This window comes from Pipistrellus hanaki, assembly GCF_964339955.1.
Source record: "Pipistrellus hanaki genome assembly, chromosome: 9".
NCBI classification, from domain to species: domain Eukaryota; kingdom Metazoa; phylum Chordata; class Mammalia; order Chiroptera; family Vespertilionidae; genus Pipistrellus; species Pipistrellus hanaki.
This window is the reverse complement of record NC_140511.1, coordinates 80,627,645-80,648,447: the sequence shown is the minus strand read 5'-3', so window position 1 is coordinate 80,648,447 and position 20,803 is coordinate 80,627,645. Positions and strand designations below refer to the sequence as shown.

Sequence of the window (20,803 nt, the reverse complement as noted above, 5' to 3'; positions counted from 1 at the left end):
GGCAGCAGGCCCTGACCCCTGCCCCATGGACACAGGCTGGCAGGCCGCTCAGTCCACGGCTGCAGCCTGGCCTCGGCCGCTCACTGCTCCACTTGGCGGGCAGCCCCGGGAGAGAGCGGAGGTGGCCTCCCCGCCTGCCCTGGGCCGGCTGTCTCGGACCCTGCAGCCCCAGGAGAGAGCGGACGTGGCCGCCCGCCTGCCCTGGGCCGGCTGTCTCGGACCCTGCCTCGCTGGGGCTTGCTGAGAGCAGGGAGGCTGGAGGTGGCGGTCTCAGGCCGAGGACCCGGGGATCTGGTGCTCCGGGTTTGAATCCCCGCCTCCCATCGCCTGGCTGTCTGATTTGAGGCAAACGAAGCTTTTGAGCCTCCTTTTTCTCACCTGCTACATGGCAATATGATAATAACTAGCCCTGACCGACTGGCTCGGTGGATAGAGCGTTGGGTCCCAGGTTCGATTCCAGTCAAGGGCCTGTACCTTGGTTGCAGGCACGTCCCCAGTAGGGGTGTGCAGGAGGCAGCTGGTCGATGTTTCTCTCTCATCGATGTTTCTAACTCTCTCTCCCTCTCCCTTCCTCCCTGTAAAAAAATCAATAAAATATATTTTAAAATAATAATAATAGTAATAACTGTCAGCTGTCACCTACATGCAGCTGCTGGGCTTACATGTTCTGTGTGTTATCCTGGTTTCTCCCCGTGGCCGGGGGAGGCGGACCTCACCTCTGCGTGTTCCACATGAAGAAACTGAAGATAATGACACGAAGCCCTGGCTGGGTGGCTGTCGGTCAGAGCGTCATCCTGATACACCAAGGTTGCAAGTTCGATCCCTGGTTAGGGCACATACAGGAATCAACCAATGAATGATAAATAATGGGATGACAAATTGATGCTTTTCTCTCTCTCTCTCTAAAAATCAATCAATCAATCAATCGAATCAATAAAAAAAGAAAATGGCACTAAAAGCCACAGAACCATAGCGCTGGGTCTTGAATCCCTGTTTTTCTGTAATAAAGTGAGCTTCCCCAACTACTTCCCTGTTTCAGGCAGGTTCAGCCGGAAAAAACAGGACTTCGAGCCGAGGGACGGACCCCAGCACGGAGGGCCCGCAAAGCCCTTGGAAGAGCTGGGGTGGGGGGGCGCGAGGGGGCGGACGGCAGGCAGCCCCGGCTTGGAGGCCGGAAAGCACCGGAATGCAGGATGGCGGTCCTGGGCCCCACGGTGGGCCTGTGTGTGCCTGTGGGGGCGCCTGTTTGTTTGTGGACGGTGCTCCTGAGCATCCTTCACGCGGGCCTGACCGTGGCATGTGAACAGGAGGGAACTAAAGGTTCCTGACACAGGCGTGTCCACACCACAGTTTCTCCACACTTTGTTACGAAACGTTCAGACCTCCGGGAACTGGGGAGACTCGTTCAGCAAATCCCACCTGAGTGCCCCACCCTCCTCTGCTGCCTGGGGCTCTCTCCACCTGCCCATCCCGCTGTCTGCTTCTTTCTCTTTATATTAATCCTCATTGCTTTTTAGAGACAGTAGAGGGAGGGAGGGAGTGAAGGAGAGAGAGAGAGAAACATCGATGTGAGAGACACATCGATTGGCTGCCTGCCCAACTTGCTCCGAGCAGGGCTGGGGCTTGAACCTGCAGCTCAGGTACAGTACATCCCCTTGACCGAGAATCAAACCGGAAACCCTTCAGGGCACAGGCCGGCGCTGTAACCACTAAGCATACCTGCCAGGGCACTCTATCTGCTTTTGTTGATGCAACAATATAATTTTTTTAAAGAGAATTTTTGAAAGAGTTTATTTGAGCCAAACTGCAGACACATGTCAGGGAGCAACACCCCCAATGCTCCCCAACGAAGTAATTTTCAGGGGGCGAGTGGGGGAGCCAAAGCCAGTGACCCAGAGAGCCCGGGAGGAAGCGCAGCGAACGCCCGCGTCCACATGACCTCTGCCCGACAGGATCTTCTTCTTCTTTTCAGTATTTCCCAGCCTTTCTGGTCAACGGCTTTGATTAAAAAAAAAAAAAAAAAAAAAAAAATCCGTTTTGCCCTAAGAAGGAGCTTTGTCTTCTATGGGAGGGAATGTCTCCGTTGGGGAAGGGACCGTGGAGAGGTGACTGGAGGGCTGCACCCCCTTCATCAGAGGGGAGCCGAGAGCAGCTGTGGGAGGGACCGGCCTGTGAGAAGCTCCAGAACGTGGCAGCATTCCGGCTCCTTCAGCCCAAAGGAGAGCCGGGAGCAGTGCTCCCACCTGCCCCGAGTGCCCGATGGCGCCGGGGAGTGCCGCCCGGGCCGGTCACCTGCGTGGCTCGAGAGCACTCTTCCAGCCACTTCACGCGGGCCAGGGCGGTCACGGGGCCCGGTCTGAGTGCCCAAACGAAGAGCAGCTCAGCCGAAAGTGACCCCGAGCCAGCTCCCCGTGGCCAGCCCAGCCCCGGGCTGTGGCCGTGGCATCTCAAAGGTGGGCGACCCGGGGCACACAGGCCACAGGAGGAGGTGGGGCGCGGGTCCTCTGTCTGCACTGAGACCCCGTGGACAGTGGCCACGCAGACGGAGAGGGGACGTGTCCGTGACCGTGGCCTCCTGCACCTTCGCAGTGGGGCTGGTGTCAGCTTAGAAGACGGAGAGCATTGATGGGGGGGTCAGGAGAGGAGAGGACTCCTCGGGAAGAACACCAGCTTCTGGCTTCTCCCCCAGGACAAGCCTCCGGGACACCCTTCGCTCCCTCGGATGCGGCCCCGCGGAAGCAGGGGAGCTGGTTACCCCAAACGGCCGCCTAGGACGGCGGGACGAGGTCGCACGGGAGACTGGGAGCTTGGCCGGATCGGGAACAGCCGGGACCACATCGGAGGTCAAAGGAGCCGCGGCTGGAAGGAATGCAGAGTGATACTGAATGCAAACTGTGATTGGAAAATAAGAAGCGCTCAACAACAGGAAGCTCAGGAACAAAGGGAGGAAGAGGAAGATGGACAAACATTGCACCAAGTGGGAGGACGCGTCCAAGGGCTCTGACCACTGAGAGGCCGGGGTTGGCCTTCCCACGGCAAGGCAGGACGGGGGGGCGCCTCCAGGCGGGGGTGGGGGTGGTGGGGTGCACATCTTCCCATCCCTGGGCGCCGGCTTCCCTCTGGACCACGAAGGCAAAGGTGCTTAATCTTGCTTTGTGTTCCATAAAGTGTCAAGCAATTAAGTATTTATTTGTGTCCTAGATGATGAGCCAGGGACTTTGTTTTGGCTTTGTCATCCCTATCAGAGTGTGATCCAATTTCCTAAGTGAGAGAAAAAGAGTCCTGAGAAATGGCTCTGTATGATCAATGGCTTAAAACCTAGCCAAGACCGGTGTGGCTCAGTGGATAGAGTGTCGGCCTGCGGACCAAAAGGTCCCAGGTTAGATTCCGGTCAAGGGCATGCACCTTGGTTGCGGGCACATCCCCAGTGAGGGGTGTGCAGGAGGCAGCTGATCGATGATTCTCTCTCATTGATGTTTCTAACTCTCTATCCCACTTCCTTCCTCTCTGTAAAAAAATCAATAAAATTCCATTAAAAACAAACAAACAAACAAACAAAAAACTAATGAAAGGCCCTGGCCAGTGTAGGTCAGTGGTGGGAGCGTGGGTCCATGCACCAAAGGATCTTCAGTTGGATTCCCCAACAGGTGCAAGTATCTGTGTTGCAGGTCCCATCCCTGCCCCTGTCAGCTTGTGTCTCTCTCACATTGATGTTTCTCTCTCTCTCTCCCTCCTTTCCTGAAAATCAATGGAAAAAATATCCTTGGGTGAGGATATATTTCATGAGCCTGTGCAAGAAAAAAGGAAAAGAAAAAGAAAAAGAAAGGAAAGAAAAACAGAGAAAGAATTTATCTGAGCCAAAGTTTTGAGGACATGCCCAAAGCAAAATCTCAACAGCCTGGGGAACTGCTCTGGCAGTCCGTTCTGGCAGTCCTGCAGTTCATTTCATCCCCGGAGGAAGCAGGAGGAGGGGCACGTGAAACCCATTTGTGGTAGATTGGCGGCAGGAGAGAGCAAAGAAGGGAAATGCCTGCGATTAGATAAAAGCTAAAAGGGAGAGAGACATACTGCCTCCCCATCGGTGAGCACCGGACAGTTAACATTTCACATCGACAGCGCCTAGCGATGTGGGCAGCGAGATGAGAGCGAGGCATCCCTGGTCTGTGCCCCGTGGCCTGTGCCCCACTGTCTGTTGTGCCCCGTGGCCTGTGCGTCGTGGGCTATGCCCTGTGGCCTTTGTGGCCTGTGTCCCGTGGCCTGTGCTCCGTGTTCTGTGCTCCGTGGCCTGTGCCCCGTGGCCTGTGCTCCGGGGCAGGTGATGGTGCCCTGAGGATCAGGGAAAGAAACCCACTGTGGCGATTGGAAGGAATGTCCTCCTCGAGGCGGGAGAGCCGTGGCCCGGGCTCTCAGCAGAGCTGAGCTTCCCATGACGGCCTGCCATGACCTGCCAGCGAGGACCTTGTGGTCAGACCATCCTGTGCGGTTACGTTCGGTCACTGAGCTCTCAGCCTGCCACGCAGCCCCTGAGCCTGTGGGTCTGCCATGCTGCCCCCTCCGGTCACAGGCTTCTGTATCTGCCGGCATCGCCACCCAACTAACAAGATCAAGTCCTCAGCGCAGTTAAATAAAACCATTTTCCTCGTGTTTCTGCCCACTGATTTTTGCAGCTTGACTGTTGAATTCTATTTTTTTATTTTTATTTTTTAACATTCAAGGAACCATATTCTTTTTTTTCTTTAAATACATATTTTTCATTGATCTCAGAGAGGAAGGAAGAGAGCTAGAGATAGAGAGAAACATTAACAACGAGAATCATTGATTGGCTGCCTCCTGCACACCCCCTGCTGAGGTGGGGCGGGGTTGAGCCTGCAACCCCGCATTTGCCCTGCATTTGCCCATCGCCAGAATCGAACCTGGGACCCTTTAGTCCGCAGGCCGCCACTCTATCCACCTAGCCAAACCGGCTAAGGCTGAGCTCTGGTTTTTAATGAATCTCATCAACCACCTGAAGGCCCAGAGGCCCAGAGGGAATAACCAATCACCTCTCGGCGCTGAAGAGGGACTCTGTAGTGGGACTGGGATTAGCATCAGGCCCTGACCTCAGTCCACCTGCACTCAGACATCACTGCCCACCGCGATGGGCAGGACTGGGGGCGGGAGAGACGGGGGCGTGGACGCAGGCGGCGGGGGGCTCCAGCCTTGGGGCGGGCTGCGCAGGGCGGGCCTCCGGGGAGCCTGGCTCCGGGGAGGAGAGCCGGCCCGGCGTGGCTAGCGGCTCACAGCCTCGGCAGTTCCTTCTCCGCCCCGCGGTGGACAGACGCTCCGATGGCAGAAGCAGCTCCGTCGCCTGTGGAAGGAGGCCGGTCACGCTGTTGGCTGCTCCCAACAGAACACCCGGGGGTGACTCCCCCCAGGTCCCAAGCCCTGTGTGGGGGCTGGGGCAGGCTTGTAGATTAGGGGGCCCCACCGTTGACAGATCACTCCCTAGAGGTCCTGGTGCGGAGGGAGGTCTGGGGCCCCACTCCTGTCCCTCCCGGAGCAGGCCCCCCGCCTGCCGCTGCTGTGCCCACTGCAGCCTCACAGTCCAGCCCGGAGAGGCCCAGGAATCCCGTGGGGCGGGATTCCTTCTCCCTGGGACAGCGGAGCTGGGGGAAGTCGGCCAGAGGCTCGCAGGATATGGCAGGGCTTCCGAAGTCGCCTCCTCTTCTCTTTCATCCCCTCCCCGCCTGTCTCCACACCGCCCCCTCCGCCTGCCTGGTTAGATGGCATCGGAACCAGAAGTGAAGGTGAAGGGGCTACATGAAGGGGGAGGAGGGAGGCGGGAGGAGGCACAGCTGGGACATCGCTAGGATGGATGGAAAGCAAAGGACCAGGCACACTCTGTACGTTGTGGGCACAGCGTCGTTAACAGTCCGCAGTCAACACAGCGACAACGAGGCATCTGTGATCCCCACTCTGGTGCTCCTGCTGTGCCGGGAACAAAGGAAACTGCCCAGACATTCCAAAGGTATGCCGTCCGAGATGCAGACAGACAATAGACGGGCTCAGTTAGATAAAGGCTGACCTTTGGCAGGGAAGATCCTGGCCAAGGACAGGACTACCTGCCCTGACCTGCTCGTGAGGAAGTTCTCATTTCAGACCCTCCAGTGCGGCTCCTCTCCGTCTCCCAGTTTGGAGGCTGCGGGCGGGCCTCCCCTGAGCTGGTCGGGGTAGCCTGTGGCCCCCTTTCCGTCCCCAAGCGAATCCGTCCTGCGACCTTGGCCTCTGGCTGGTTGGAGATGGTGACCCCCTAGGACCTTCTGGGGCCTCGCTGACCCGGGTCTGGATACTAGATGTCAGGGGTCGGGACACGCGGACATTCTTTCACGAGTTCACAGGGTTCTCTGGGATTTACACACACAGCTCCAGATGCACAGTGAGAAATCAAGTCCCGTTTCCCAGGCCAGTTAAAGCAAGAATGGGATCATTTCTCAGGGCTCACCTACCTGATTTTAGCGACTCCAGGCTAGTTCCTCAGCCGTCACACAGCGGGTGGAGGCCGAAGCTCCACACACAGGCGCTGGCCCTGATGCTCCGGTCGGGCTCCCTGCGAACAGGGCCGGGAAGGACCTGTCCCGTCCCCCCACACGACCTGTGGGCCTTCAAGTCACCGGCTTTCCCGCTCTACCTGCGACCCCTGCACAGTGAGGCCACACGAAGGCCACCACCCTTGGCTCAGGGACATCCAGGAAGCTGCTGGGCACGCTCGGTCTCGCGCTGGGTCTTGGGGCGGGGCCAAACCTGGGCTCTGCAAAGGGCCGGAGCCCTGTCACTCCGCCGCGGGGCTGTAACCCGATCCCCAGTATGGCGGGGTTCAGCCGGCTGGCCTCTGCCACATCAATATTTTAAGGCTCAGACTGAGAGGGGCCCTGGGCCGGGGAGCAACCTGGAGGGACGGTGAGCTGCTCCGGCCGCTCCCTCCTGAGCCTTCTGGGCCGAAGGGGCTTTTGGTGCAGAAGGACGAGGCCTCCCCCAGCCACAGAGGGGAGCCCTGCTGGGTCCCGGGTCCTGCCCTCGCCAGCTGCCTGCTTTGGACAAATGGCTGCAGCCCTCTCGCCTGATGGTGCATTCTGATCACATCAGCTCACTGCCGCCAGGAACGTGCAAAGATGCTGGGTGTGGCTAAAGGGCTGGCACAGGCGTGACAAGCGGTCCCTCCATGTGGGGTTGGCAGGCTCACAAAGCCCTCCTTCGGACAGGCCTTGCCACTGGAGTTAGTGGCAGGGCTGGGGCCGTGGGTGGCCCCCTCTCTCCCCTGGTGGAGGCCCTGATGCCCTCAGGCCGGAGCAAAGGAAGCGTTCTGCAGGAAGGCTAGGGGCTGGAGAGGGACTTCCCTTCTCCCCTCCCCCCGTTCCTGAGCTCACCCCATACCGCGTCTGCTCAGATTTCAGCTCAGAGAGCTTCTGGAAACTTTTCCTTATGTCCTAGAAGAAAAGCTTTGTCCCGGACACCCTCTCCCCTATACGGTACCCGCCATAACAAATTTCTCTCCGAGTCTGGTCCACTTCCTCCCAAATGTCAACACTCTACTGATCAGAACGCATGTTCCAGTCTGACTTACTCTCTTACACAACGTGCGTCCCCAGGCTGAGTTGCTACAAGTGTGTGCATTATTCATCACCAAATGCCAGCCGCTGGCAGGTGCTGTGCCATGAGCCACCACGGAACAGCCATGCGGGTGCTTCCTGCAGGCATGGCACACACCCTCCCCGCCCCTCACCACAGCCCGGTGCCCGGGGGACTGTACCCCTATTTTACAGCTCAGCAAGCTGAGGCTCAGCCCAAAGCCATGCGTTCGGCAAATATTTCTGAGTGCCTGCCAATACCAGGCCTCCTGGGCACTGTGGCAGAGAACAAGATAGGCCAGCCCCGGCTCCTGGAGGCTCCAGTCTCCGGGAAGGAGACAGACAATACACAATAAACAAACCAAGGGGGGTGAGGGGAGAGGAAGAGGGTGGCAGAGTGTGTGTGTGTGTGTGTGTGTGAGCGCACGCAGGGGGAAATCAGTGCTACTGTTCCAGAAAAGGAACATGCAGGGGCCAGAATGGTGAGGGATTACGAATTCACTGGATCCTCCGCACACAGGGGCTGAACCTGGATGGCTCCAGCACCCAGGGACTCCTCGGCTTGTAAAGGACTGGTGGCCGCTTTTTCTGGGCAGACTTCTTTTTGCACGCCCGGAGGGGAGAGATGGAGTGGCTTCTGTGCACGCCTGGAGGGGAGAGAATGGAGTGACTTTTTTGCATGCCCGGAGGGGAGAGATGGAGTGACTTTTTTGCACGCCCGGAGGGGAGAGATGGAGTGGCTTCTTTGCACGCCCGGAGGGGAGAGATGGAGTGTGGTCCCAGCAAAGGGAATGCCATGGCGAAATGACCGGAGAGCCAGTTCCCGGGGGTGGGCATCGATTCAGCGGGTTGGTCAAGGCGAACAGCCACCAAGTCCTAGCCCGGCAGGTGGTGGCGGGTAGTCCGTCCAGGCCCAGAGCTTCCTCGGCACAGGCCCATCTTCACCTTCACCAGCCCTGTCCGCCGTCCTCATGCGCCAGGACCACACGCCTGTGGATGTCAGAGCACTTTTCTCTCCCAGACCCCTCAGGCACCATCACCGCCGGAGCACAGCCACCCGTTTCCTCCGTGTTATCTTGCTGCCTGCATCTCTCTCTGCTGCAAACGTTAGCTATCCTGTAGCTATCCGTGTGAAAGAAGTTCGGGGCCTTCCATTTTGCCTTCTATCCAACCCCAGCGATATCCCTGCTTCCTTTCTCCCACCCCCTCAGCCTACCACCAATGGCTTCCTTGTGACCCTCCTTGAGTTTTCTTTGATTCTAATGTATAACATGAGCTGCAAAGCTGCCCTTCTCGGGAGCATCTTTTCAATCTAATTCATTGAGATCTTGCTTGGGGCATGTCTCAAACAAATGACTGGTTTTTAATGAGAGAGAGGACAAGGGCAAGAGAGCGTCAATCTTGCTGTTCCTCTTCTTTACGCACTCACTGGCTGATTCTTGCATGTGCCCGGCTGGTGACTGGACCTACAACCTTGGCTTGGGCGGGACCATGCTCTAACCATCTGACATGCCGGGCCAGGGCGAGTTCTCAGCTTTCCATAGGTTTGGGTGTTCTTTTGTGGGCTCAGGGCTGCCGAGGGTTATGGCTGGCACTCGAGAAATATGTGGAAAATGCATCCTTCCTACCAACTTCACCCTGGCCACGCTGACCTGCCCGGTACACCAGCGTGGTGGGCTCGAACTGAAGGTGTTTCCATCCTCCAATCGGAGACAGCGGGAACGGGCTTTTTGCTTCCGAGGGCCATTTTCTTGGGAGGAAGTCTTGAGAATGGGGTTGCTAGCTTGAGTCCTGCGCGTATTTATCCTAGCCTTTTGGAAAAACAGTGCGTGTCCGGCATCTCCCGGAGGCCTGTGTCCCAGGCCTGGCGCTCAGTACACCCTCAGAGGACGCAGCTGTAAACAGCAGGCGCTCCAGAATGCCTGCTGGATTCCTCCCCAGCCTTCCAACCCTCTCAAGCACCGCCCACTTCCACAGGCGGAATCGCCCCTTTTTCATGTGAAACCCATTATTTTAGCATTCCTCTATGCCCAGCGGCCTCAGTCCCAGGATCGGGGTTTTGCCCAGCACCACGGGTGGGCGCTGGCTCCAGGCTGGCTATCCAGAAGGAAGTTTCGTATCCCCGTGGAAGCAAAGCGCTTCCCAGACAGAGCCAGGACACCTGCCTCGCCCTCCCCGAGCCTAGGACTTGTCCAAGGCTCTCAGCCTCCGAGTCTCAGCATCTATGAATCGGGATGGAAGCAACTGCAGATAAAACTTTTCCGACATCTTTAATGAGGTGACCTCTCACTCCCACAGGGAATTGCAGCCCATAAAGGCGCCGGAATAGGCTCTAACAGCCCAAACCGGCAGACGCCAGAACGAGTTATTGCCCATGAGAGGCCCAGCCCGCACTGCTGGTGTCCCTGCCTCCTGCCCAGATGTCTCGCATTCCTCTGCGATGACCAGGCGTGTGCCAGGGCACAATGGGAGGGCGGGCAGTGCAGGCCCCACCTCCCTGCAGGCTGGTATTTTTAGACAAAGTCCTTGGCCACCTTATCTAAATGGCCAGGCTGGAGACCTTTTCTCAGCTTCCCAAACATCCAGTGGGGCTCCCGACCGCACCTCCCTCCTCCACCCCGGGTGCTCCCGGCTCCATAGGGTGCACCCTCCGAGTCTCCCTCCGCAGCTGTCCGGCTAAAAGCCCTCTTTCGTCCTAACCCTTCCTCTCAGGGAGACCATTTTTCTTGTGCCGAGCTCAGCCAGTGAACACTGTAAGGAGAGGTTTCTGCCGGAGCACATTCCTGCAAAGCAGCCATTTCCTGTGCGTCAGGTGCCGAGTTTCCCCCGGCAGCCGGGGAAACATCGTGTCCCGGCTCACATCCCGTAAGACGGAACCTGCAATGTCTATTCTTGTCTGCACCCCGAAGAGCAGTGAGGGGGCGCGGGCGCGGGGGCGGCCCATGGGCGGGCGGGGGCCCTCGCTCCCCACCGGGCAAAGGTGCGTTCGTCACGGTCACGCGCGGCCCCGGCGGGGTGGGCGGGGCGGCGGCCACAAAGCGGGGCCCGTGGCGCTCACCTTAGGCCGGAGCTCCGGAGCGGAGGGGCCCGCTGCGGTGCCCCCGCCCGCCCGGAGCCCGCGGGCCGCGGCCTCAGCGCCGCAGACGGGAAACCGAGGCTGCGGGCGGCCTCCGGGGCCGGGCCGGCGGTGCGGCCTGGAGCCCGTCCCTTCCCCCTTTTCGGGCCTCGGTTTCCGATCTCGGGACAATCCTTGCTCCGGCTCCGGCTCCGGCTCGGAAGGGGCGTGGCCGCCGTCCGGGAATATTTTTTAAAAAATCATACACCAGGAGCCGCAGACCTGGCGCCTCGTCCCAAGGTCACGCGGAAAGAGGAGCCAGGCGCCGGGCATGAGCTTCCACGGCCCCCCGCCCGCGGCCCCGGCCCCTCAGGTCCTGGGGGTCCGAGAGGGTCCCAGGGAGCTTCCGGCCCCCAAATCCAAGCCCCGAGTCCGCACCCGAGTCCGGCGGCCGCCCCGCCCCCGCCCCGGCCCTCCCTCCGGCGCCCGGCGCCCCGCTCGCCCCTCTCCATCCCCGCGAACCCCGACACCGCCCCACGCCCCGCCCCTCGCGCCGGCCCCGCCCCCTGCGGCCGCGGCGCCCCTGGCGGGGGCGGCGCCGCAGCCAATGGGGAGGCGGCGTGCCCAGGGCGTTGGCGGTTGTGACGCGCCGGGCGTCGGGCGTCGGCCAATCAGCGGCGAGCGCGAGGGCGGGCTGTGACGCGGGCGGCGCTCCTCGTGCGGCGGCCGCGCTATAGGAGCGAGCGCCGCGGACCGCAGGGCCAGCCGAACGCAGCCGCCGCCGCCGCCGCCGCCGCCGCCGCCGCCGCCGCCGCCACACGCCTCCCGCCTCCCGCCGCCGCCGCACGCCTCCCGCAGCCTCCGCGCCGCCGCCGCCGCCGCCCAGCGAGCCCAGCGAGCCCAGCCCGGCGCCCCAACCGCCGCCGCCCCTGGCCGGCCCGTCTGCGCGCGGGCGAGCGGCCGCCGCCCCCGGCCGGACCCTGAACCTCGCCTTCTCGCGCCTCGGCCGCCCGCGCCTCCTCGGCTGCCTGCCCGGCATGAAGACCAAGTTCTGCAACGGGGGCGAGGCGGAGCCCTCGCCGCTCGGGCTGCTGCTGAGCTGCGGCAGCGGCAGCGCGACGCCGGCGCCGGGCGTGGGGCAGCAGCGCGACGCCGCCAGCGACCTGGACTCCAAGCAGCTGGGCGGCCGGCAGCCCCCGGCGCTGCCCCCGCCGCCGCCGCCGCCCGCCGACGAGCAGCCGGAGCCGCGGACGCGCCGCCGGGCCTACCTGTGGTGCAAGGAGTTCCTGCCCGGCGCCTGGCGCGGCCTCCGCGAGGACCAGTTTCTCATCAGCATCATCAGGTCGGTGCGGGCGGGGGCGCCGGCGGCCGGTCAGGTGACGCCGCCGCGGGCGGGGGGGCGCGGGCCGCAGGGCCACCTTCCCGGACGCGGCGGGTCCGAGCCAAATCTCGCGAAACAGGCCCCGCGGCCGCCCAGGACCTTCCGAGAGGCAGGCTTTTGAGAAAGAAAAAAAAAAGTGTTTTTTTTTTCCTTCTTCGGTTTCGTGGGAAAGCAGGTCTCTTCCGAGGAGAACAATACCGTGCGATCCCAAAGTAGTACATTTCGTTCAGAAGCGCCAGCTGTGTCTAGAAAGTTCCTTCGCGGTGTAGGGCCTGAAATGAAGGAGGGATGATATGACTGGCCTTAAAAAAAAAAAAATCACTTGGTAACTTTCGCTTCCAGTTCCTTGAGTCTACGATTGGATTTTTCTCTCTCTCCTCTGTGGAGGAGTCATTTATTAGGGCTGCTCATACCCCCAACACGGTTCACACCAAAGTTCGGGGGTGTGGCCCCGAAAACCCCGGGGGTGAAGCAGAAGGGATCCTCCCCCCGACCCCCGTTATTTTACGGTTAAACGTTTTCAAATTTAAATTTAATCCGAAACGTCTAGGTGTGCATGTTCCCACGTAACAGGAAAACATAAGACCCCCTTGATTTTTGTCTCCCATGGGATCCCCGTTTAACATGTTAGTGTGCATCCTTCTGTTGACACGGATGCCTTTTTCCTGCGAATTTCCCCTCACGGCTGACCAGGTGGAGGGCAGTATCCAGCAGCTGGCTGGCTGCCACCAGCAATCCCCAAATCCAATTTTAGTCATTTGACTCCTCTTCTGCGCCCAGCCCTCCGCCGGCGCTGCCAATGCAGCAGAATGGACGGAGCTCCTTTCCTTTCTGCGCCCGGGCCTCGCTCGCAGAGGGCTTTATGAGCAGAGTCAAAGGGCAGAGAGAAGAAAACCAGAAGGTGCTGAGGCAGTAATCCCTGAATGGAGCTTTTCGTTTCACTTCCCACTAGTTCAGGGCTGGTGTGTGTGGAGAAACGCGATTGACTTTTGTCTGTTAAATTTTGTATGTTATAACCCTGCTCAGTGGCTTCTCCGTTCCAGGAGGGTTTGTCTGTTTTTTTTCCAGTTCAGTCCCTTGGATTGTGCAGCTCCGCCTGCTGCCCATGTTCTCCTTCCTGGTTCCTCCACCGCTGGCAGCGCAGCACGGCCCCTCCTCTTCCCCCCGAGAGAATTACTGGGCCCCAGTGTCACAGCGCTGAGTGGAGCCGCCTGGAACGGAGGACTGGAGATGGAGCTTTCCTCTGGCACCCATCTGGCCACACTCCTCAAGAGTGATCTTTGCTTTGTGGTTGGTGCTAATAATGAGCAGCTGACATTAGCTTGTAATCTTCACATAAATCCCTGTTAATACCTCATGTTATGCTGAGAAAACAGGGTTGGAGGCACTGAGTAACTTGCCCAAAGAGCCAGCAAAGGCCCGCTTTTTGTTTTTCAAGTATGTTTTTAATTGATTTCAGAGAGAGGGAGAAACACCAGTGCTGAGAGAGAATCACCTCTCAGCTGCCTCCTGCACATCCCCCCGGGGCCAGCTGCATCCTGTGCTTGTGCTGTCTGGGAATGAACCTCGACCTCCTGATTCTTAAGTCAATACTCAGCCACTGAGAACACCAGCTGGGCACGGCCTGTGCGTGTAACTCCGTCTCCAGGCTTGGGGCTAAGGCACCTATTCCTGATTACCCCGTATTGATGCTGTCATTTAATTGAAGGATTTCTTGTTTTACCTGAGCTGTGGTGGTTTCAAATTGAGTTTTAGATGACTAGAAGATATTTTCCAAAAATCCTAAAGTTTTTTTCATTTGCAACCTAAATTCAGTAACTGTTTTGGTGTTACGTTTCCTTCTATTTTCTGTATATCTGTCCTTTGGACTTGAGGATTGTTTTTCTGCCGAGACGCTTTATGTTGTGAATTTTAAAAAATACATATTTTTATTCATTTCAGAGAGGAAGGGAGCGGGAGAGAGAAAGAAAGAGACATCAATGATGATAGAGAATCATTGACTGGCTGTTTCCTGCATGGCCCTTACCACGCATTGAGCCCACAACTAGGGCATGTACCCTGACCAGGAATTGAACTGTGACCTGGTTCATAGGTTGATACTCAACCACTGAGCCACACCAGCCAGGCTCTTAGTCATTTTGACTTTTAGACGATGGTCTTGAAACTCCTGGGTCCAGGCCCTAACCTGGACAATATGCATGCTGGACTCGATGCCTGTGACTTAATGTACAGTTTGCAGTGGTTTCGATGCCATTTTTGTTTTCCAGCAAATACAGCTGGTTAGGTGCAAACCAGATAACTTAGCAGAAGAAAATCTTTGTTAAAGGTGTCTTTGGAACGGGTGGTTTCTTGGATTTGCCATTGAGCATTGAGTTGTCTCAGCCAGATATGAATTCTTCCCCAGATGATTGAAATATGTGTAGACTTGTTTTGTTAAAAAAAATAAAAAATAAAAAAAATAAAAAAAAATATATATATGTATATGTATATGTATATGTATATGTATTATTGATTTCGAGAGAGAAACATCAATGATGAGAGAATCATTGATTGTCTGCCTCCTGCAGGCCGCTTGGTGATCAAGCCTGCAATCCAGCCATGTGCTCTAACCGGAATCAAACCAGACATTGAACTGTGACATCCTGGTTCATAGGTCATGCTCAGTCACTGAGCCACAGTGGCGAGGCCGAATATATCGAGATGTTTGTGATGGATGATTGGATAAGCAGAGGTGACATTTACATACAGTGGGGTATTATTCAGCATTATTCAGCCTTAAAAGAGGATATTCTGATACCTGCTACAACATAGATGAACCTTAGGACATTATGCTAAGCAAAATAAGCCAGACCCAGAAGGACAAATATTGTATTGACTTCTGTGAGGTCGGCAGAATAGTCAGAGAAACGGCAACAAAGGAGACTGTTGATTCCAAAGGCTGGGGAGAGGGAGAAAGGGGAATTCGTGTTAAATGGATACAGCCTTTTTGTTTTACATGATAAAGCATTCTGGAGATGGATGGTTGGGATAGTTGTACAGAAATGTGAACATATAACTGTACACTTAAGCATGGGTGAGAAGGTAGATTGTATGTTACTCGTATACTTGGAAACACTTTGTGAGATCAAGTTGCAAACGTTGAAGCCTGTCCTGGATGTAAAGACATACACGAGCTTGCCCGGCACCGGGCTTAGAGCTGTAGTTCTGCCCTGTACCCTGCCTGCTCACTGTGGTCCACGCCTGTTCTTCAGAATTACCGACTGTTTCCTTCCAAAGCTGGCTGCCTGAGCCCAGAGGGTGACATTCACAGTGCTGATGGTTCAAGGGGGTCACATGATACAGCTGGACTACATCACATCTACTAGAATATTCCTTTTTTCTTGGGACTGAAAGGTTTTGATGACATCGTTGTCTTAGATTTGGCTTCCTTTTGCAGGTGGACACATGGAGTATAGTTACAGTCCATGTGAACTTTTCACAGCAACCGAAGTTACAGTTTTCATAGCCCACACCGGTGGCAGCAGTGTTCGGTAGGATGGGATAGTCTGTAGGGACTGGTGAAGTGGCCTTTGCTTGCTTGGTTTGTGCTGTAGAACCACAGTGACCTCTTGCCCCCGAGCATTCTGCCTGCTCAGGGCATGCTGAGTTCCAGGCTGCGCTGTGGTGCTCCGTCCGGGGGACTGAGCATAGAAAGGGACTGAGCATAGAAGGGGGAGAGGGAGGAGGCCGGCTCGGATTGTACGGTCACAGCCGCCTTCCTTTGCTCTCACGTTACACGGGTTTCTCCTATTACCTGTTCAAGGGGGAGGTTCCTTCCCCCGCCGCCTCCCGGTGAGGCGCCTCCCCGGTGAGCCGCAGCTGTGCCTCTCGGAGCAGACGGCCTGAAGGAAGGGCTCCTCTCTGGCCTCAGGGGAAGTCTAGTTCACTTCTTGAAAAGTCCGCCAGTTGCCATTAAGTTTTGAAATCAGTTGTGCTGATGTTAGACTGTTTGGCTTGCAGTGACCTAGTAGCAAATTAAGAGGAACTTGATTAAATTTTAATCTTGCCTTATTTGGGGCTTTGCGGGTTTGCCCTGGTGCAGGTAACGTTAGTTTCCCCGAGGCTGTCCTGAGACCAGGCGGCCGCTGAGGTGGTGGACTTGGGAGGCTTGTGCTGTAGGTTCTGGATCAGGGGCTAACGCAGAGAAAGACGGTGGGAAGCAAACAATAAAGCTTGCTTATTCCAGAACTTTCCCTGAAGTTGAAGGATGGAAAGCCACCGAGAAACAGATTTGTTCTTACGAATTTTTGCTATGAATGAAAAACGTGTTGGCTTCTTAAAGGGCTAGCTCAGGAAATTCGGGAGAGGAGGCCCAGACGGAAACAGAAGGGAATTTGCAGGCAGGTTTCAATGAACTGGAGCACAGTTTACTGGAAGTTTTCCTTATTCTGATTGCTTTTTTAAATCCTCATCCCAGGACTAGTCCATTGATGTTTAGAGAGAGAGGAAGTGGGCGGGAAAGAGGAAGGAAGGAGTTGTGGGGGAAGGCACAGACCGGAGGTTGAACTTGCAACCTCTTAGCATATGGAATGATGCTCCAGCGAGCACCCAGCCAGGGTGTGAGTTAACGCTGATTAGCTGGGTATAAAGAGAAGGTGAAGTGCTTATTTTTATGTCGGATTAGTAATGTACAAAGGAGGCGGGTGAGATTGGTGACCACACTCAGCGAGGTCCAGGCATGCCTGTTAGAATTCCCAGCTCTTCCGTTTCCAACATGTGTCACTGACACGTGTTGAATGTGAAATGAATGTTATTTTTCATTTTATTTGCTTCATGAGTGTGTTGTGCCTCCTAAATTTAATTATGACATATCTGTTTATTATAAAGCTGTCCCAGCCAGATGATAAACTTTGTAGTTTGAGTTCACAATTCTTTGAAATCCCTGAGAGTTCCAGGGCCAGATATATATATATTTTTTTCTTCAAATTGATTTTAGGGAGAGGAAGAGGGAGAGAGGGAGAAACATTGATTTATTGATGCATTGATTAGTTGATTCCTGTATGTGCTATGACCAGGGATTGGACCCACAACCTTGAATCGGGACAACACTCGAACCAACTGAGCTACCCGCCAGGGTTTGGGCAGATAATCTTGACAGATTATGCCATAAATTGGGCTGTTGGATTTTTGCTATCATTTCTGTGCCATGTTTTCCTAATATCTCCTTGTTCCTAGTCATTTTATTTGGCTCATTGGTAACTGGCTTATTTCTGGATGGTTTTCACAGTTTGCATCATCCATAATGGTGACCTTTTATTTTGATTGTCACTAAAATCTAGTCAATGGTTTACTTCCTCCTACCAAAGCCTATTGAGCAACAGAGGCTACAGATAAGATGAGAGATGAAGGATTTCCAGGTTGTGGGCCTGTTCTGCCAAGCTCGGCCTGCCCGCCGCCTTCTTTAGGAGTCCGGGGATAAACTTTGAGTGGAGTTACACAACTTAGAACAGAAGCTCATCTGTTTGCTCTCCTTGTTGACTGAGCTCTCCAGAGGATGTGACAGGAAGGAGAACTAGGACTTTAACTAATGCCTGTCCTGTTGCTTGGGAGCCAGAGCCCTTGCTGGCTGGGACTGGAGCCGCACGCAATTCTGATGGCTGTGCGCACGAACACCCCCCCCCCCCCCCACACACACACACACACTGAGGAGAAAGGTTAGGGTCCGTGTGCCCTCCTTCTCTGTCCCTCACCTTCCATCCGCTTTTCCACTCGCTTCTGGGTGGGGGGTGGGGTACTAAACCTGAGTTCCCTTATCTTTCTCTTCCTCCTTAACTGACTGGCCTGGGGAAACAGATCCTTAACTCTGGTGAGGGCTCCCAGGTCCTCTGATTGCTTTCTCTTAAGCTTCTGAAAAAATCAAATTTGACTTTTATTTACATCTGGACCATTGTTTCTGTGGAAGCACGTTCAGATTTTTTAGTAGCTTAAACTCAGTACATAGGAAAAAGTCAGCTTTCTTATTTTAAAAAAACAACTATTGAAATATAATTCACATCCCACAATTCACCCATTTAAAGCCTACAATTTAGTGGTTTTTAGAATACCCACAGATACCTGCAACCATCACCACAATCAGTTTTAGAGCATTTCATCATCTCCAAGAGAAACTGTCCCCTTTAGCCTCTGCCTCCCTAGTCCTACGCACTCACTAATCTGACTTGTCTCTATTGACTACCTAGTTCTGGAAATTTCTTATGAATGGAATGCATATGATTTGTGTGTGTGTGTGTGTTTTTAAGGATCATCCATGTTATAGCATATCAGTGACACATTCCTTTTAAAAAAAAAATTGTGGTAAATATGCACGTAATAAAATTGATTACAATTTTAACCATTTGTAAGTGTCCTGGTCAGTGGCATTAAGTACACGCACATTGCTGTGTCACTGTTACCACCATCGTTTCTGTGCTTCCAGACTGAACCTCTGTGCCCATCAACACTAACCTCACATCCCCCTGCACAGCGCCCCCCCCCCCCGCCCCTTTACACTCATCAGCTCAGTCTGCTCTGTTCTGTGTGTGTTTCCTGAAATGGAGGATATGCTTTTGATGTGCAGCTCTGCTGACACCTTGATTTAGCTCCAGACCTTTTTCAGGCATTTGAACTCCAGACCTGAAAGGCAGTAAATGTGCTGGGTTAGCCGTACGTTTTCGGTCATACGTTACGGCCGCTGCAGGAAATGGAGACATTTGTGCAGGTTTGTACGGACTAGTCTTGATGTAAGGCTCTTGGTGTCCACTGCACTTGTTACCGCGTTTGGCTTTCTCTCTTGTGTCTTGTGGCATCAGTTAAAAGCAAGGACCCTGGAGCCATACACCTGCATTTGAATCCTGGCTTAGTCACTTCCTTGCTATGTGCCTCAATTTCCTTATCTGTAGAATGGGGCAATACCAGTGTCCACCGGAGGACTGTTGGGAGGATGAAAGAGTGAATCCTTTTCAAATACTTCATTACTCTGCGCCCTTACAATGACTGATGAATCCCACTCTTTACAGAGGAGTGAATCTGAGGGTCAGAGAGGCTGCAGTGGTGATGTGCCCACGATCGCACAGCTGATAAGTGGCAGAGGTGGGGTTTGAGTGCCTGGCTCCCTGGCTCTAAGCCTGCGGGCTTTCCCTCCGCACAGTGCCTTCCCCAGGAAGATGGGAGCTTACAGTCTGACCAGGAGCTCAGGTACGGCAGTTTTCAAACAGCAGGAGGGGTTTGGAGAAGAGAGACAGTGGGACAAGAGGGCTGTTGTCATTTTTAGAAAATCGTTACTGAGCATCCACAGCCTGGAGGCCATTGAGCCTTAAAAATTGAAGGCAGACATTTCCCTGGCCCGCAGGGAGCCAGCTCGGAAGATGGCAAAGCTTCTGGTGAGGTTGGACTTTGAACTTGGTCTTAAATGGCAGGTAGTTTTTAGTTGGGGGAGGAGGAGGAGTTTCCAGATTGGAAGGACTCAAGTTAGTGGACGTGGTGATAAGCTCTATCAGTTAGTACTTGTAACAGAAAGCTCCAGAGTAACAGAAGCTTCCGCCCCATAGAAATGTTTTCCTCCGTGTCAGCTCCAGAGTCCCCAGGCCAGCCAGTCCGGAAGCTCCGCAGGCAGATGGGGATGCAGGTCCTCCCAGCCAACTCCTCTGCCCTTCCCGGGAGGTGGCCTATTCTCATAATCCGAAAAGCTGCGAAAGCTCTGGCCACATGTGCCAGTCAGGCTCTTGCAAGAAACTAGACTAATACTAGGCACTTTGCCATAGAGAACTTAACACGGAACTGGGTGGCAGGTGTGGAGGGAACTGAAAAGGCAGAGGTGATTAAAATAATGAGTTGCATGAAGCAGCCCCACTCCGGGCCTTGGAGAAGCAGAGGGAAGCGGCCGGAGTTGTCAGAGTCTGGAAGTGCGGAGGGGGCACAGAATAGGGCACGGCCTGCGCGGAGGGGCACTGCGTGGCTGTTGCTGGTGCCTCACGTTGAGAAGCGTCCCTGGGAAGCCAGAGCCCAGACCGCTGCACCGGCCTCTGGAAGGTGTTCGGAGCTGGTTCTGGACCAGCTGCCAGGGCTGGGCTGACGGTGCTGCTGCTGCAGTGCCAACAGGAACACCCTCTCCCTCCCCTGGCCTTTCGGGCCCCTCCAGTGCCACAGGGCCCACTGCCCACCCAGCGGGAGCATCTGGTCACGGACCCTGGAACCGCATCACAGCAGAAAACAGATGGGTTTGGAGCTCAGAGACAATAGCTCAGCAATGACACGCCGTCATTTTCTTGTTTCAGACAGCAGCGTGGAGGGTGGGGAAGAGAGGGGCAAAGTGGGAACTTGTCTAATGTTGATTTCCCAGAAGTCACAGGCCTTTTCCATTTGTCAGCACTTGGTAGCATGGGCCCACCTAGCTGTAAAAGTCTCTGCTCAGTGTAGTTTTTAATGCAGGGCCCTTCCTGGCGGAATCAGCCTGGGTTCTAGCAAGGAAAGGGAGGTGAACATCTGCCACCGAGCAGAACTGTCAGAGCTGTTAGACTGACATTCACGTAGCAACGCTAATAACCCCCACCCAGGCAGGAGATTTGTCCCTACAGCTGTTCCTTCCTGCAGCTTGTTTCTCATCTTCACTAGGCAAGGTGGAAGGGCGAGGGTATTGAGATCTTCCACGTTCTCGGAATGCTCCAAGAATCACTTCATGGTGCAGGTTTTTTTTTTAAAGGCTTGCTAGTCAAAACTGGTTGAGAAATTTTTACTGACAATGGCATG

General features: G+C 55.4%; 1 protein-coding gene and 1 long non-coding RNA gene across 4 annotated transcripts in view; one reads left to right on the top strand and one right to left on the bottom strand.

Moving 5' to 3' along the window:
- Positions 1-1,229: 1,229 nt before the first annotated feature.
- On the bottom strand, positions 1,230-11,356 carry LOC311627350. Its single transcript, XR_014795892.1, has 3 exons — positions 8,311-11,356; positions 6,486-8,201; positions 1,230-2,859 (listed from the first exon to the last, which is right to left on the bottom strand). It is a non-coding gene; the product is annotated as an uncharacterized lncRNA (long non-coding RNA).
- Positions 11,357-11,523: 167 nt separating this feature from the next.
- Positions 11,524-20,803, top strand: part of CHKA (choline kinase alpha) — a 39,139-nt gene continuing 29,859 nt past the window's right edge. Inside the window, exon 1 of one of the 3 annotated variants that reach the window (XM_084893770.1) lies at positions 11,524-12,001. In XM_084893770.1, the coding sequence (XP_084749896.1) occupies positions 11,697-12,001 (305 nt within the window). In that variant the 5' untranslated portion in view covers positions 11,524-11,696. The remainder of the gene's footprint in view (positions 12,002-20,803) is intronic. The other 2 variants (XM_084893768.1, XM_084893769.1) reach the window with 2 other exon arrangements.